Source organism: Grammomys surdaster, unplaced genomic scaffold (genome assembly GCF_004785775.1).
Source record: "Grammomys surdaster isolate TR1022 unplaced genomic scaffold, NIH_TR_1.0 126278, whole genome shotgun sequence".
Classification (NCBI taxonomy): Eukaryota; Metazoa; Chordata; class Mammalia; order Rodentia; family Muridae; genus Grammomys; species Grammomys surdaster.
In genome coordinates this window covers 8,091,205-8,104,844 of record NW_021621078.1, presented here as the reverse complement: position 1 = coordinate 8,104,844, position 13,640 = coordinate 8,091,205, and the positions used below count along the sequence as shown (strand labels likewise).

General features: G+C 41.6%; 1 protein-coding gene and 1 pseudogene across 2 annotated transcripts in view; both read left to right on the top strand.

The window, feature by feature from the left end:
• Mettl16 (methyltransferase like 16) overlaps positions 1 to 13,640 on the top strand; it is a 46,021-nt gene that overhangs the window by 7,927 nt on the left and 24,454 nt on the right. For both annotated transcript variants that reach the window (XM_028759447.1, XM_028759448.1), the window contains 2 exons: positions 6,414 to 6,613; positions 10,046 to 10,186. In XM_028759447.1, the coding sequence (XP_028615280.1) occupies positions 6,414 to 6,613; positions 10,046 to 10,186 (341 nt within the window). The remainder of the gene's footprint in view (positions 1 to 6,413; positions 6,614 to 10,045; positions 10,187 to 13,640) is intronic.
• Positions 972 to 1,103, top strand: LOC114614003 (annotated as a pseudogene).

The following is a 13,640-nucleotide window of genomic DNA, read 5'->3' as shown; positions in this document are numbered from 1 at the left end:
AGTAAAGTCAGTCAGTGTAGGGTACTGACGGTGAGTAAAGTCAGTCAGTGTAGAGTACTGACAGTGAGTGTTTATATTCTCACATGGAAATCTGTATGTTTATATTACACTCTGAATTAGACTTTTTTTTTTAAGATTTATTTGAGTATATGAGTACACTGTAGCTGTCTTCAGACACACCAGAAGAGGGCAACAGATCCCATTACAGATGGTTGTGAGCCACCATGTGGTTGCTGGGAATTGAACTCAGGACCTCTGGAAGAGCAGTCAGTGTTCTTATCTGCTGAGCCATTTCTCTAGCTCCTGAATTAGAGTTTCAAATGATTTTTATTAGTATATTATACATAGTCCTCTACCTCCCAAGTACTAAGATTGTAGGTGTCAATGATCATTCTTGGTAAAAAAAATTTTTTTCCTTTTTCCTTTTTTCTTTTTTCTTTTTGGAGACCAGATTTCTCTTGTGTAGCTTTGGCAGTTCTTCAAACAGAGATCCTGTTTATGCCTCTCCAGTGCTGGGACTAAAGGCATGCAACACCACCACCTGGCTCAAAGTTAATTTAAAAAAAAAGTGCAACTGGAGAGATTGCTTAGTGGTTGAGAGCGCTTTTACTGCTCTCACGGAAGACTTGGGTTTGGTTCCCAGCACCCGCTTGGTGGCTTATAGCAGTCTAACTGTAATTTCGGATGGTCTCATACCCCCTTTTGGTGTCTGAGGGTACTGTACACTCGTGGTGTAGTCATGCCTGCAGGCAAAACACCTACACATAAAACAAAAACAATTTTTTTTAAACTAAGGGTTTTTATTATCTTTAGTCATGATTTGTGGGTGTGCCTGTGCATGAGTGCACTCATGTGCCACAGGATGAGGGTTGGTCAGACAGGAACTAGTGGGGTCTGTTTACTCTTTCTAGCATGTGGGTTCTGGGGTTCAAACTCAAATTGTTAGGCTTGGCAATAGATATAAAGAATTTCCTCCCTGGCAACAGGCAAAGAGGCACCTTGTTGGTGGTGTTGCTCTTATATCAGTCAGGGGCAGAGCAGATGACAGTCCTTTGTTCATCGTAGCTTGGTGGCCAAAGCTGTTTCATGCCTAGGGCACATTAAAATTTTTTAAAAAATTTTCACAGAGGAAAGCAGATATGCCTGTAAAAAGAAGACATGGCTGTTGTTACCGTTGTTAAGTTTATTTATTGTTGTATATGAGTATGTATGTTTGTGTGTCATGGTACATATGTGTAGATCAGAGAAGAACTTTGAGGAGTTGGTCCTCTCACTGTGGCATCCAGGGATTGAATTCACAGCATCAAGCTGTGTGTGGCCTTTGCTTTTACCTTATCTTGGGTATAGGGGAAGCTGAGGATAGGACAGTCAGGGAGACTATTTTCTCTAAAAATGAACGTATTTGCTTTTGGTTAACTGATATATTTATGTATCGTTTTAATTTTTATCAGTGTGTGGATGTGTATGATGTGACAGTTCAGGGGATGCTATGGCGTGGGCACATTTGATTAAAGGCAAGAGGATAGACACATACTTGAAACAGAGTAGCCAGGTGATAGATAGCCTTGCTTTTTAAATGTCTACTAGCTTCTTACATTTTTGTTTAATTCTCTTTTGTGTGTATACCTGTATGTCTGTCTCTGTACCACATGTGTTCTGGTGCCACTGGAGGCCAGAAGAGGGCTCAGATCTCCTGGAACTGGAGTTCCAGATAGTTGTGAACTGCCATATGGGTGCTGGGAATCAAACCCAAGTGCTCGGAAGAGCAGCCAGTGCTCTTAACTACTGAGCCATCCCAGTCCCTCCAGAGGACAGCAAATGAAAGTCAGTTCTTTTCTTCCATCACTGGTTGTGGGAGATTGAACTAGGTCGTCAGACTTGTGTGACAAATGCTTTTACCTGCTGAGCTATCTTGCTGGACTGTTTTTTTTTTTTTTTTTTTCAGGAAAAAGAACACAAAATTTATTATATGCTTCATGCTTAGGCCTCAGACTGTAGTCTGGCATATGTAGAAGGAATTTGCTCTATGTAGGGCTGAGATTGCCAGTATTGACAATGTGATGATTGTCTCTGTTCTTTCCTGTATCCCTCACTGCTTTGTTATAATTATATCAGACTGCTGCAATTTAATTTTAGTTTTGTTTTTCATAGTACCAACACCATAGCAACAGCCTGCTGTTTGTGTGAGCTCTGTTAGTTGATCTGGAACATAGTGTGAGATTAAAAACAAAGGTTTGGTGGTTTTTTTTTGTTTTTGTTTTTTCGAGACAGAGTTTCTCTGTGTAGTCCTGGCTGTCCTGGAACTCACTCTGTAGACCAGGCTGGTCTCGAACTCAGAAATCCGCCTGCTTCTGCCTCCCAAGTGCTGGGATTAAAGGCATACACCACCACTGCTCGGCCAAAGTTTTGTTTTTAAACCAAAACCCGATGCTGAAGGTAGGTTGTAATTGGTGACTAGTGTTTTTAGCATCTCATTGATGATCCAGTGATGGAGAGCTGTGTTGCAGCAGGGCTGACAGGCTTTGGTGATTACTGACACATTTCAGGCTCAGCTTCTGCAGTATTAGAATTGTTAGGTCATCCTTGTATAGTGCAAGTGCATATTCTAAAACTCATCTCTAGAGATGATAACAAATAAAGCACTCATTTGTAGCCAAGTGGGGCTCACTCTGGGGAATCAGAAGCCTGTTGACAATAGGCTGTTTTGTGAAGCTGCATGTGTTAAACAAGAAAGACTGGTGGAATGAGTAAATGGTGATTGTCACGTGAGAGCTAATTTTAGTTCCTAGGTCTCCCTGTGATCTTGGAAATGAGAATAAAAAAGACCTTGCCTGTGCTGAGGATTTGCAGTGTCCCAGGGTGCTGTGTGACCTAGATATTTAAGCAGTGAAGTTGTGTGACTAGACTTTGCCCTACAAAAGATTTCCAACACTTGGACTAATGTCTGCCTTTTCTTAGAACTAAAACAGGGACGCTCAGTTTTGTTAATGGAGTCTTAGGACCAGCTCTCATAGTCTCCATTGACTCCCTTCACTAGACTTCTCTGTCTCATTCGCATACAGTGATTCTGGTGAGAGCTTCACGTGCTGTTGGTTATGAGAATGGGAAAGAAAGCATGTGTGTGTGGAGGATTGCTGCTTGAGGCAGTCTTGCTCTGTATCTCTGGCTGCTTGACGTTCACTGTGAAGTCCTAGATGGCCTTGAACATGCAAAGATCTTTCAGCCTCTGCCTCATAATTGTTGACAATGCAGGTATATGCTTCTATGCCTGATGGTAGATTTTGTACAACTAAGGATCAAACCCAGTGTTCATGTGCATGCTACATGAACACTGTACCACTGAGCTGTACATGCCTAATCCTGCGTATTTGTACTGGCAAGGGTCAAAGGTCAGAAAGATGGGGGCACCTTTTAATAATTTAGGTTTTTTGTTTTTGTTTTTGGTTTTAGTTTTTTCGAGACAGGGTTTCTCTGTGTAGCCCTGGCTGTCCTGGAACTCACTCTGTAGACCAGGCTGGCCTCGAACTCAGAAATCTGTCTGACTCTGCCTCCCAAGTGCTGGGATTAAAAGTGTGTGCCACCACCGCCTGGCAATTTAGTGTGTTTTAGGGTTTCTCTGTGTAGCCTTGGCTGGCCTGGAACTCACTCTGTAGACAAGGCTGACCTCGAATTCAGAAATCTGCCTGCCTCTGCCTCCCAAGTTCTGGGATTAAGGTGTGCGCCACCACTGCCTTGCTTGAAATTATATGTAATTGCATCATTTCCCCCCTTTCCTCCTTCTCTTTGCTCTCCCATGCATGTCTTGCTCTCTCAGCTTCATGACTTCATGGCTTCTTCCTCTGTAATAGTGGTTGCTATTGTTGTGTGTGTGTGTGTGTGTGTGTGTTATTTTTGAGACAGGATCTCATAGACTCATATCCTCCTTCTTTCCCCTCCCAAGTGCTGAGATTACAGGGGTTTACCACCATGCCCAGTTTAATAGAATCTAATCCAGGGCTTTGTACATATATTCTCATCTCTACTTTTTTTTTTTTCTTCGCAACAGGAAGGGTCTCACTATATAGCTTTGTCTGGCCTGTACCTCACTATGGACAGGCCTTGAACTCAAGAGTTCTACCCACTCCTGCCTCCCCAATTGCTGGGATTAAAAGTGTGCACCATTGTGCCTGTTAGAAAATGGAAAATTTTAGATACACCTTTAGACCACTTAATGGGAAAATTTATAGGAAGTCATCAGTCCTAGATAATAAAATGGTCATATGGCATGTATGAAAGAAAAAAGGTTGAGATTGAGATGATAGAGCAGTCAATAAAGTGCTTGCTACACAAGCATGACCTTCGTTTCTTCCCCGAGTACCATTGTGAATGCCTGGTGCACTGGTGTATTCCTGTAGTCCTAGTGCTTGAGAGGCAGGGAGGAGGACTCCTGGTGCTTGAACTCCAGGTTTAGGGCCAACCTGGAAGAGTAGGAGCCATCTGGCATAGTGCTGTATTAGAACATGGTTCCTTACTGGCTGCTCAGCCATGAACTAACAATTTGGTTTTGTCCACAGGTATAAAGACTTTGTGTCATTTGATTAATGTTTCTGTCCCTGAATTGTTATTTTGAAAGCTATTCCTGGTAAATTCCCTAGATTTGTAACCCTGGATTTTTCACAGCAGGGCTGCGGAGTCACAAGAGAAGTTGTAAGGCAGTAATTAAGTTACTGTCTATGCTCTTGAGAAAATGTTTTCAAACTTTGCTTTGGAAGGAGCTTCTAGGTTATTAGATTCCTTTAATTTCTTTTTCTCTTTTTTTTTTCTTTTTTCTTTTTTCTTTTTTTTTTTTATGTTTTTTTTCGAGACAGGGTTTCTCTGTGTAGTCCTGGCTGTCCTGGAGCTCACTCTATAGACCAGGCTGGCCTCGAACTCAGAAATCCACCTGCCTCTGCCTTCCAAGTGCTGGGATTAAAGGTGTGCGCCACCACCGCCCGGCTGGTTCCTTTAATTTCTAAAGTTTTACATTTGAGAACTAAAGCCTTTACACATAGTATGATGGGATATTAGATCATGCAGTATACTGGAATAGGATGTGTTTAGTATTTTACTTGAATATAAAGTTTTTCTTTTTCTTTTTTTTAGATTTATTAATTTATTTTATTTATGTGAGTACACTGTAGCTGTCTTGAGACACACCAGAAGAGGACATCGAATCCCATTACAAATGGTTGTGAGCCACCATGTGGTTGTTGGGAATTGAACTCAGGACCTCTGGAAGAGCAGTCACTGCTCTTAAACAGCCATCTCTCCAGCCCAAATATAGATTTTTTTTTTCAATGTATAGGATTAAATTTTATTTCTGTCATTGAAGAAGGTGGCGTTAGCTCATCCTTTTAATAAACTTGATTGGTTCCATGGGAGTAAAATAGAATATTTTGTTAAGAATTTTTTTTTTTTTTTTTTTTTGAGATAGGGTCTCTTTTAAATACTCTGGCTGGGCTCTGGAACTCGGTATGTAGACCAGGCTGGCCTTGAACCTAACAGGCTTGCTTCTGCCTCCTAAGTAGGGAGAATAAAGGTGTGTGCCACCACCTTTGGTTATTAGTGAACACTCTATTGCTGGTTTTGTTATTCTTTTGTTTTTTGAGGCAGAATACTTTTGGCTGTCCTGGAACTCATTCTGTGAACCAGGCTAGCCTTGAACTTAGAGAGTTCTGGGATCAAAGGTGTTCCCCAAAACGACCTGGCCATTTTTCCCGTTTTTGAAGAATATTTTAGTGTCAATGATGTTGATGATAGCTAAAAACAATGCTCAGCATTTATAAAACACTTAATATGTATTAAGAGCTGTATTCTTTTCAGAGTCACATGGTGATGATGTTGGAACTCCTACAGCTGAGAAAAATAAAACGCCAGGCAGTGGTGGCGCATGCCTTTAATCCCAGCACTTGGGAGGCAGAGGCAGGTGGATTTCTGAGTTCGAGGCCAGCCTGGTCTACAGAGTGAGTTCCAGGACAGCCAGGACTACACAGAGAAACCCTGTCTTGAAAAACCTAAAAAAGAAAAAGAAAAAAAGAAAAAAAAAAAAAAAGAACAGCTGAGAAAAGTGCCAGCCAGGCGCATGGCTAGTCCAGAATCTTAGCTAAGACAGAAATCAGGAGTTGGAACAGGGGCTCTCTTAACCCCTGTGCTGCATGTATGGATGCAGTCTTTCTGGTGGAGAACTATACTGCTTCTCTTAGACCGTGAAGGTCTCAAGTACCCCTGTGTGTCTGCTGTTGTACTGAATGTTGAATGTAACTTTTCATGTGTGATTTCTTTAGAAAATTCAAATGGGCATTGGGTCCCTGGTGTAGCTGCTTGATGTCCCAAAGGTGCTAGTGTACCTAGTGGTACATGTTTATCAGTTTGTGTTCTTTTTCTCTACTCCTCAGTCTTAATTTCAAAGACCCTGAAGCAGTCAGAGCTCTGACTTGTACTCTCCTGAGAGAAGACTTTGGACTTTCTATTGATATTCCTTTGGAGAGACTAATTCCCACAGTCCCCTTGAGACTTAACTATATTCACTGGGTAGAAGATCTGATTGGTCACCAGGATTCCGACAAAACTACTCTCCGAAGAGGAATTGACATAGGTAGGTGGTTCTTATTTCCATAGAGTTTGCATTGTCAGACTTCTTTCTAAGCTCTTCTAGTATTAACTGTGAAAGAAGCTTTTATTTGGTGCACATAGAGGTTTCTGTCATTGATGTCTCTTGAGAGGGGATGGCCAGGTAAGTTAGGGAACAAGGGGGTTAGAGAAGTGGAAAGAAAAAGAGGTCCTTACTTTACTTAGCTTTCAAGTTTTTACCTTAGCATTGTCTACTCTGTTATTAATCAATTTTTTTTTTTTTTAAATTTTTATTTATTTATTATATGTAAGTACACTGTAGCTGTCTTCAGACACCCCACAAGAGGGCATCAGATATCATTACAGATGGTTGTTAGCCACCATGTGGTTGCTGGGATTTGAACTCATGACCTCTGGAAGAGCAGTCAGTGCTCTTAACCACTGAGCCATCTCACCAGCCCCATTAATCAATTTTTAATTAAACTTTTATTATTATTACCATTATTACTACTACTATTGTGTTTTGAGACTGTGTAGCCCTGGTATCCTGCAACTAGTTCTGTAGATCAGGCTGGCTTCAAATGCACAGAGATCTTGTCTCTCTGCCTAGTGAGTACTAGGATTAAAAGATTAAGGGCATGTGCCATTGTACCCAGTTCTAAAGCACATACCCACTCCCTTTTTTTCTGTGGTTTTTTTTTTTTTTTTTTTTTTTTTGAGATATCCTGAACGTTCAGGAACTAGCTATGTAGAGTAGACCATTGCTCTGCCACTGCTCCCAAATGCTGGGATAAAAGGCGCATGCTACCTTGCTTTGTCATAAATACTTAAAACCTTGGCTTGGCCTATCAGAGTTTCCACTGTATGGTCTTTACCCTGTTCTCTGAGCCCCGCTTATGTGATGTTTCTTTTGTTTTCCACACTTGTCTTGTAGACCACCAGGCCTTTTTGCATGTTACTTCCTGTGCCTCAAACTTCTCTCATCTTGATCTTGTTTGTTCCCATTAATAGTACACTTGTCATGGCAGGTCTGCTTTCTCTGTAAAAGCTTTCTCTGACCTTAAAACCTAAGAAAGGTTACTTGGTTACATGGTTAATATTTTTTATTTGCCACTAGACTACAAACTATAATTATAATAATCTCTCCAGGCCTAGCAAAGTTGTTGGATAAAGAAAGGCCTTATTCTTATTTTTCCTTTTTTTTAAAAAATAAAGAACTATATTTATATGAGTACACTCTCACTCTCTTCAGACACACCAGAAGAGGGCATCGGATCCCATTGCAGATGGTTGTAAGCCACCATGTGCTTGCTGAGAATTGAACTCAGGACCTCTGGAAGAGCAGTCAGTGCTCTTAACTGCTGAGCCATCTCTGCAGCACTTTTGTCTTTTTTTTTTTTCTTTTAAATGACTTATTTATTTTATGTGCACTGGTGTTTTGCCTGAATGTATGTCTATGTGAAGGTGTCATATTCCCTGGAAATGAGTTACAGAATTATTACAGTTGTGAGCAGCCGGGCGGTGGTGGCTCACACCTTTAATCCCAGCACTTGGGAGGCAGAGGCAGGTGGATTTCTGAGTTCAAGAGTTCGAGGCTAGCCTGGTCTACAGAGTGAGTTCCAGGACAGCCAGGGCTATACAGAGAAACCCTGTCTCGAAAAAACCACACACCCACAAAAAAAGACAGTTGAGCTGCTATGTAGGTGTTGGGAATTGAACCTGGGTCCTCTGGAAGAGCAGCCAGTGCTCTTAGCCACTAAGCCATCTCTCCAGCCTCAAGGCATTATTCTTTTAACATTTACATTCTAAATACTTCAAGTGAGCTAAGCACTGGAGACCTGATGGAGTTTGGTTAAGGCTTTTACCTTTATGTTCATTGTAGAAGATGGCTGATATGTCCTAGGAAGCTAAATGCTGCCTTGAACAGTGTGGTGGCAGCTGTTGCGATCCCAGCACTTGAGCTATGACAGTGGGAGGATAGCAGGTTCCAGGTCAGTGCTGGCCTGGGCTATGCAGTGAGACCAGAACCAAGAAAGGAGGTGGGGAAAGGGACTCTAGCCTATTAGGTGCTAATTGCATTTTCATTATGCCCCAAACCCACTAAAGCAGCACTTGGGGATATATGAGGTTAATGGATTTTAGCTCTTCACAAGGGGCAATGCTTGCTGAAATCATATTCTTTCTAATTAGGGTTCTATATAAATTCTTCCCCCAGACTCCCATCAGGTTGCTCTAATTCTATGACTATACTTTCCATTTTTATTTATCATTATAAGGATTATTACCCACTTAAAATGTCATTTGGCTTTCTGAGGGTATCAGAATTTCAGAATTTCAAGTTTCTTGGTCTTTAGGATTGATGGACAGAGTTAGAAGGGTAGGAGACCTGCTGGATGGTCATCCCTTTGAGATGAGGAAGGTCTTTTTTTTTTTTTTTTTTAATTTTCCAAAACATTCTAAATGACTCTAGTTTTCTTGAGTGCCCAGGCCTAACCAGTTATGACTCTTGAAGAGCAGGGTATCCTCTTCCTTACTTTTACCTCCCAAATCCCCAAGGAAGTGTTTGCCTGACAGCGTCAGGGCCAGGAGACCCTACCATGGCTGGTGAAGAGGCTAGTGCAGCATTTACTTTGGTCTCTGTTCCCTAGCCGGCTGAGAGTAAGTCATGAGGCAGTGGTGGGGCACAAGGGTTTCAGGAAGCACCTCCAGATCCTGTAGAGCCACAATGGAATTAGGAGAAGCAGCTTTGGAGTGGTGGGTCCAGGTTGTAGCTATCAGGAGAAACCCTGACTTTCTGGGATCTAATTGGTCAAGATTTGTTAGTGATTGTAAAAACAGGATCTGGGAGTGGGGGGGAAGTAGACCAGTCCACGGTTAAAGGCCTTACATGCAAATTTAGGAACAGATACTGGCTGTTGAAGCTAATTTTTTTTTTACACACCCCCACACACTATTTTTTGCTTTTTGAAAGTGAACTATGTTTATCTGCATGTTTTGTTTGTTTTCCCCCTTTGAGACAGAGTCTCAAACTCACAGTCTTCTTGCCTCTGCTTCCCAAGTGTTAGAATTACAGATGTGTGCCACTACATTGATTTGCTGTGAGACACTGTGGTGTTTTAACAAGTAGCATTGTTTTGAGGAACACTGTTTTGTATGGGACATAAAGACTTTTATGAGCAAATTGAATTTTACAAAATAAAGTGTTTTGGCCATTTTGGGTTAATAAACTTTGTTTTCCTGGGCCTTCATTTTACACACAGCATAAAAGAGGAAAGGATGAAGGTTTCTGTCCTCTAGGAAGGCTGTGCTCTGAGGTATGTGTGAAATGAGCAGTGAGCCCGGTAGCTGCTTGTGAGTTAAGCTGTGGAGACCTGAAAGAAGTCTTACAAAGAAGGGGTTTTTATTGTTCTCTCCTTCCCCTCTCATGTGGGATGTGCTCTGGATTTTTATTTTCTAGGTACCGGGGCGTCCTGCATCTACCCGTTACTTGGAGCAACCTTAAATGGCTGGTATTTTCTGGCAACAGAAGTGGATGATATGTGCTTCAATTATGCCAAGAAAAATGTAGAGCAGAATAACCTATCTGATCTCATTAAAGGTTGGTTCCGCTAAATAAATAGCCCTCCAGGCTTCGTTTATTAAAACTTCTTTAGTATAACATGCATAATTATTATTATTATTATTATTTTTTTTTTAAAGATTTATTTATTTATTTTGTATATTCGTGTATACTGTAGCTGTCTTCAGACACACCATAAGAGGGCATCAGATCCCATTACAGATGGTTGTGAGCCACCATGTGGTTGCTGGGAATTGAACTCAGGACCTCTGGAAGAGCAGTCAGTGCTCTTAACCACTGAGCCATCTCTCCAGCCCATGCATAATTATTATTATCTTCTGTGGTTTTTTTGTTTGTCTGAGACAGAGTCTCTATGCAGCTCTGGCTGCCCTGGAACTCACTCTCTAGGCCAGGTTGACCATGAACTCATAGAGATCTGCCTGCCTCTGGTCCTGAATGCCGGAATTAAAGATGAATGCCACCATGGCTGGCTTGTTATCTTTTGCTTAAATGTATAAACTTCAAAATTTAAATAATCTACTTGATTTTGATGCCAGAATCAAAGGAAGGAATATAATAAAGTTGATCCTTGTTTTTTTGTTTGTTTGTTTGTTTTTTTCGAGACAGGGTTTCTCTATGTAGCCCTGGCTGTCCTGGAACTCACTCTGTAGACCAGGCTGGCCTCGAACTCAGAAATCCACCTGCCTCTGCCTCCCAAGTGCTGGGATTAAAGGCGTGTGCCACCACTGCATGGCTGGTCTGTAACTGTTAATTCCTGGGAATCTGATTCCTCTGGCTTCTCAGGGTGATAGGCAAGCATATGATATACATCTGTATACACAAAGCACTCTCACACATAAAAATAATAACAAATATTAAGGCATATACTACCATATCCAGCTATTAAAGCATCATTATAATCATTATTTTACTATATACTCTTAAGTGGTTTTGGTGTATATTTTAATATACTTTATTTCATAGAACTGTTCACAGCATGATTGAATGTTCATCCCCTGCCCTCAGAAGCGCTGGGACTAAAGGCAAGTGCTACTACACCCGGCCAAATAAGCTCTTTGGAGTGTTTTCTTGCAGTTTGTAGCTTTTCATTCTCTTGACAAAGTGTTTTCCAGAGCAAAGTTGAAGTCCAGCACTTTCTGTTCCTCATGAACTGTGCATAAAGTCACTACCTGGCCAAGGTTTTGTTTTCCTATATGATTTTCTAGCTTTATTGTTTTTATGTTTGTGATATATTTTGAGTTAATTGGTGTAGGAGGATTAGAAGAACATTCTGGTGATTGAACCCAGGACTGTGTTATGTGCTAAGAAAGCACTTTGTCACTGAGTATAGTCCCCAGGCTTTTTAAACATTTTTGTTGGGTTTGTTGTTGTTGTTGGTGGTGGGTATTTTTGTTTTTGTTTTGTTCTGTTTTGTTTTTGAGATAGGGTTTCTTTGTATAACCTTGACTGTCCTGGAGTCCAGGCTGGCCTGGAACTCATAGAGATCCACCTGCCTCTGCCTCCTCTAAGTGCTGGGATTAAAGCTGTGCACCACCCGCCACCCAGCCTTAGACAGTTCTTTTCAATGCAGCTTTTCTCTCTGATGTATGCCATGTAGCATAGATTGCCCTGAGACTTGGGATCTTCCTACATAAATCAGCCGGCTGGGTCCTTGGCTCCATCTAGATAGAGGTCATTGGTAGACAAGGTCATTGGTAGACAAGGGAGGCTCAGGCTGCTTTGGGCAACTTTTGTTTCCCTCCCAAGTTTGGCAAAAGTAAGGGGCAGCAGCGGGCTGGTAGGGGCAGCTGCAGCAGCAGGTATGTCCTCTAATGTCCCTCTGCAGGCTGTATGTGAAAACCTGTGTTCTTTAGCTGCCTCTTAGAAGTCCTTAGTCCATCCTCACCAGCCATTGACAAGTGATAGCTTAGTGGTCTGACAGCCTTATAAGATTCGACAGCTCTCTAGAACTTGCAGACCAGGGCTTGCATTTGCATTTTAATGTAACCCAGAGAAATAAAAATTTCTCAGGCATGGGGTCGTGAGCACTAAAATTCTGAGGAGCTCTAACCTAGATTTCATGAAGGATGGTGGTAACACAGCCTATGTCTGATAGAAACTGTTTCAGACAGCCCTGCCTACAGCTATACCTGCAGAGCTGAGGCAACTACGTATATTCGCAATTTTCTTAATGTAACTACAGAACACAGTTCAGGGTGGTTGGTGCTGGGTAAGTCCTTAAGATAGCTAGGGAGAGTAGCTGTTACTTGAACTACATTATCTTATTATCTGACCTCTTTGGTGGTTGGCTGAAAAATGAACATCAGGAGGAGTACTTTCTGTATAAATTTAAGGTAGGGCTGGGCAGTCGTGGCGCACACCTTTAATCCCAGCACTTGGGAGGCAGAGGCAGTCAGATTTCTGAGTTCGAGGCCAGCCTGGTCTACAGAGTGAGTTCCAGGACAGCCAGGGCTACACAGAGAAACCCTGTCTCGAAAACAAAAAACAAAAAGTAAATAAATTTAAGGTAGGTCTAGTGGCACAGGTCATCTTGGCCACCTGGGAGACTGAGGTGTGAGGATCTATAATTTAAAGGTCACGTGGTCTGCAAATTGAGTTCAAGATCAAATTGTGCACATAGTGAGACCCTGCCCCAAAATTAAAAGGGCTGGGGGTTTAGTTCCTTGGTAGAGCACTTGCCTTATATTTATTTGTGAGATTCAATCCGAAGTACTACAAACAAAAGCAGTTAGAAATTTTGACAACTTATTAGCACTAATAATTATTTTAAACCATGCTTAACAGTTATAGCACCTGGCCATTATGCTAATGAGGGATAGTTCCCTTTCCTGTCTCATTCAGCCACAAGCTCTGTCTAACCTTTAGAATCAGTTCGTCAGTAGCTAAAATTTGGAAGTGGTTTTTTAATGTCTTGTTTTGATTTTTTTCTCTTTTTTCTTTTGTCAGTTCTTCTGTGTTAGGGAGGCTAGGTACACAACCACAACAGTGTGTGTGTAGGGGTTAGAGAATGGCTTATAGAGGGGTCCTCTCCCCACCAGAGGGATGGGTTAGTCCTCCGGCTTTATGTTTCCAGTTGAAGTTGACACTGTTGCCATCTGCCTTCATGGTGTTTGCATTCTGAACAGCTCTTGTGTTTTCTTTCTAGTGCTAGTTCACTGGGTGCATTTTTATGCTGTTTCTTAGGGACTTTGCTACTTCAAATGACCGACAGTGCTGAGTCTTGTATTTCTATGCATAATAGAGACAGTACATTTCACTTAGATGAGTTATAGTGAGTCAGCAGTATATAGTTTTGAACTTTTAACTAAAACATTTTGTATTTATTGGTATTTAACCTGCATATATGTCTGAACTACATGTGTACCTAGTGTCCAAGGAGACCAGAAGATCAAGTCAGATCTCCTCAAGCTGGGGTTACAGACAGTAGTGCTCTGCCACGTGGGTGCTGGGAATTGAACTCTAGCCCTTTGGA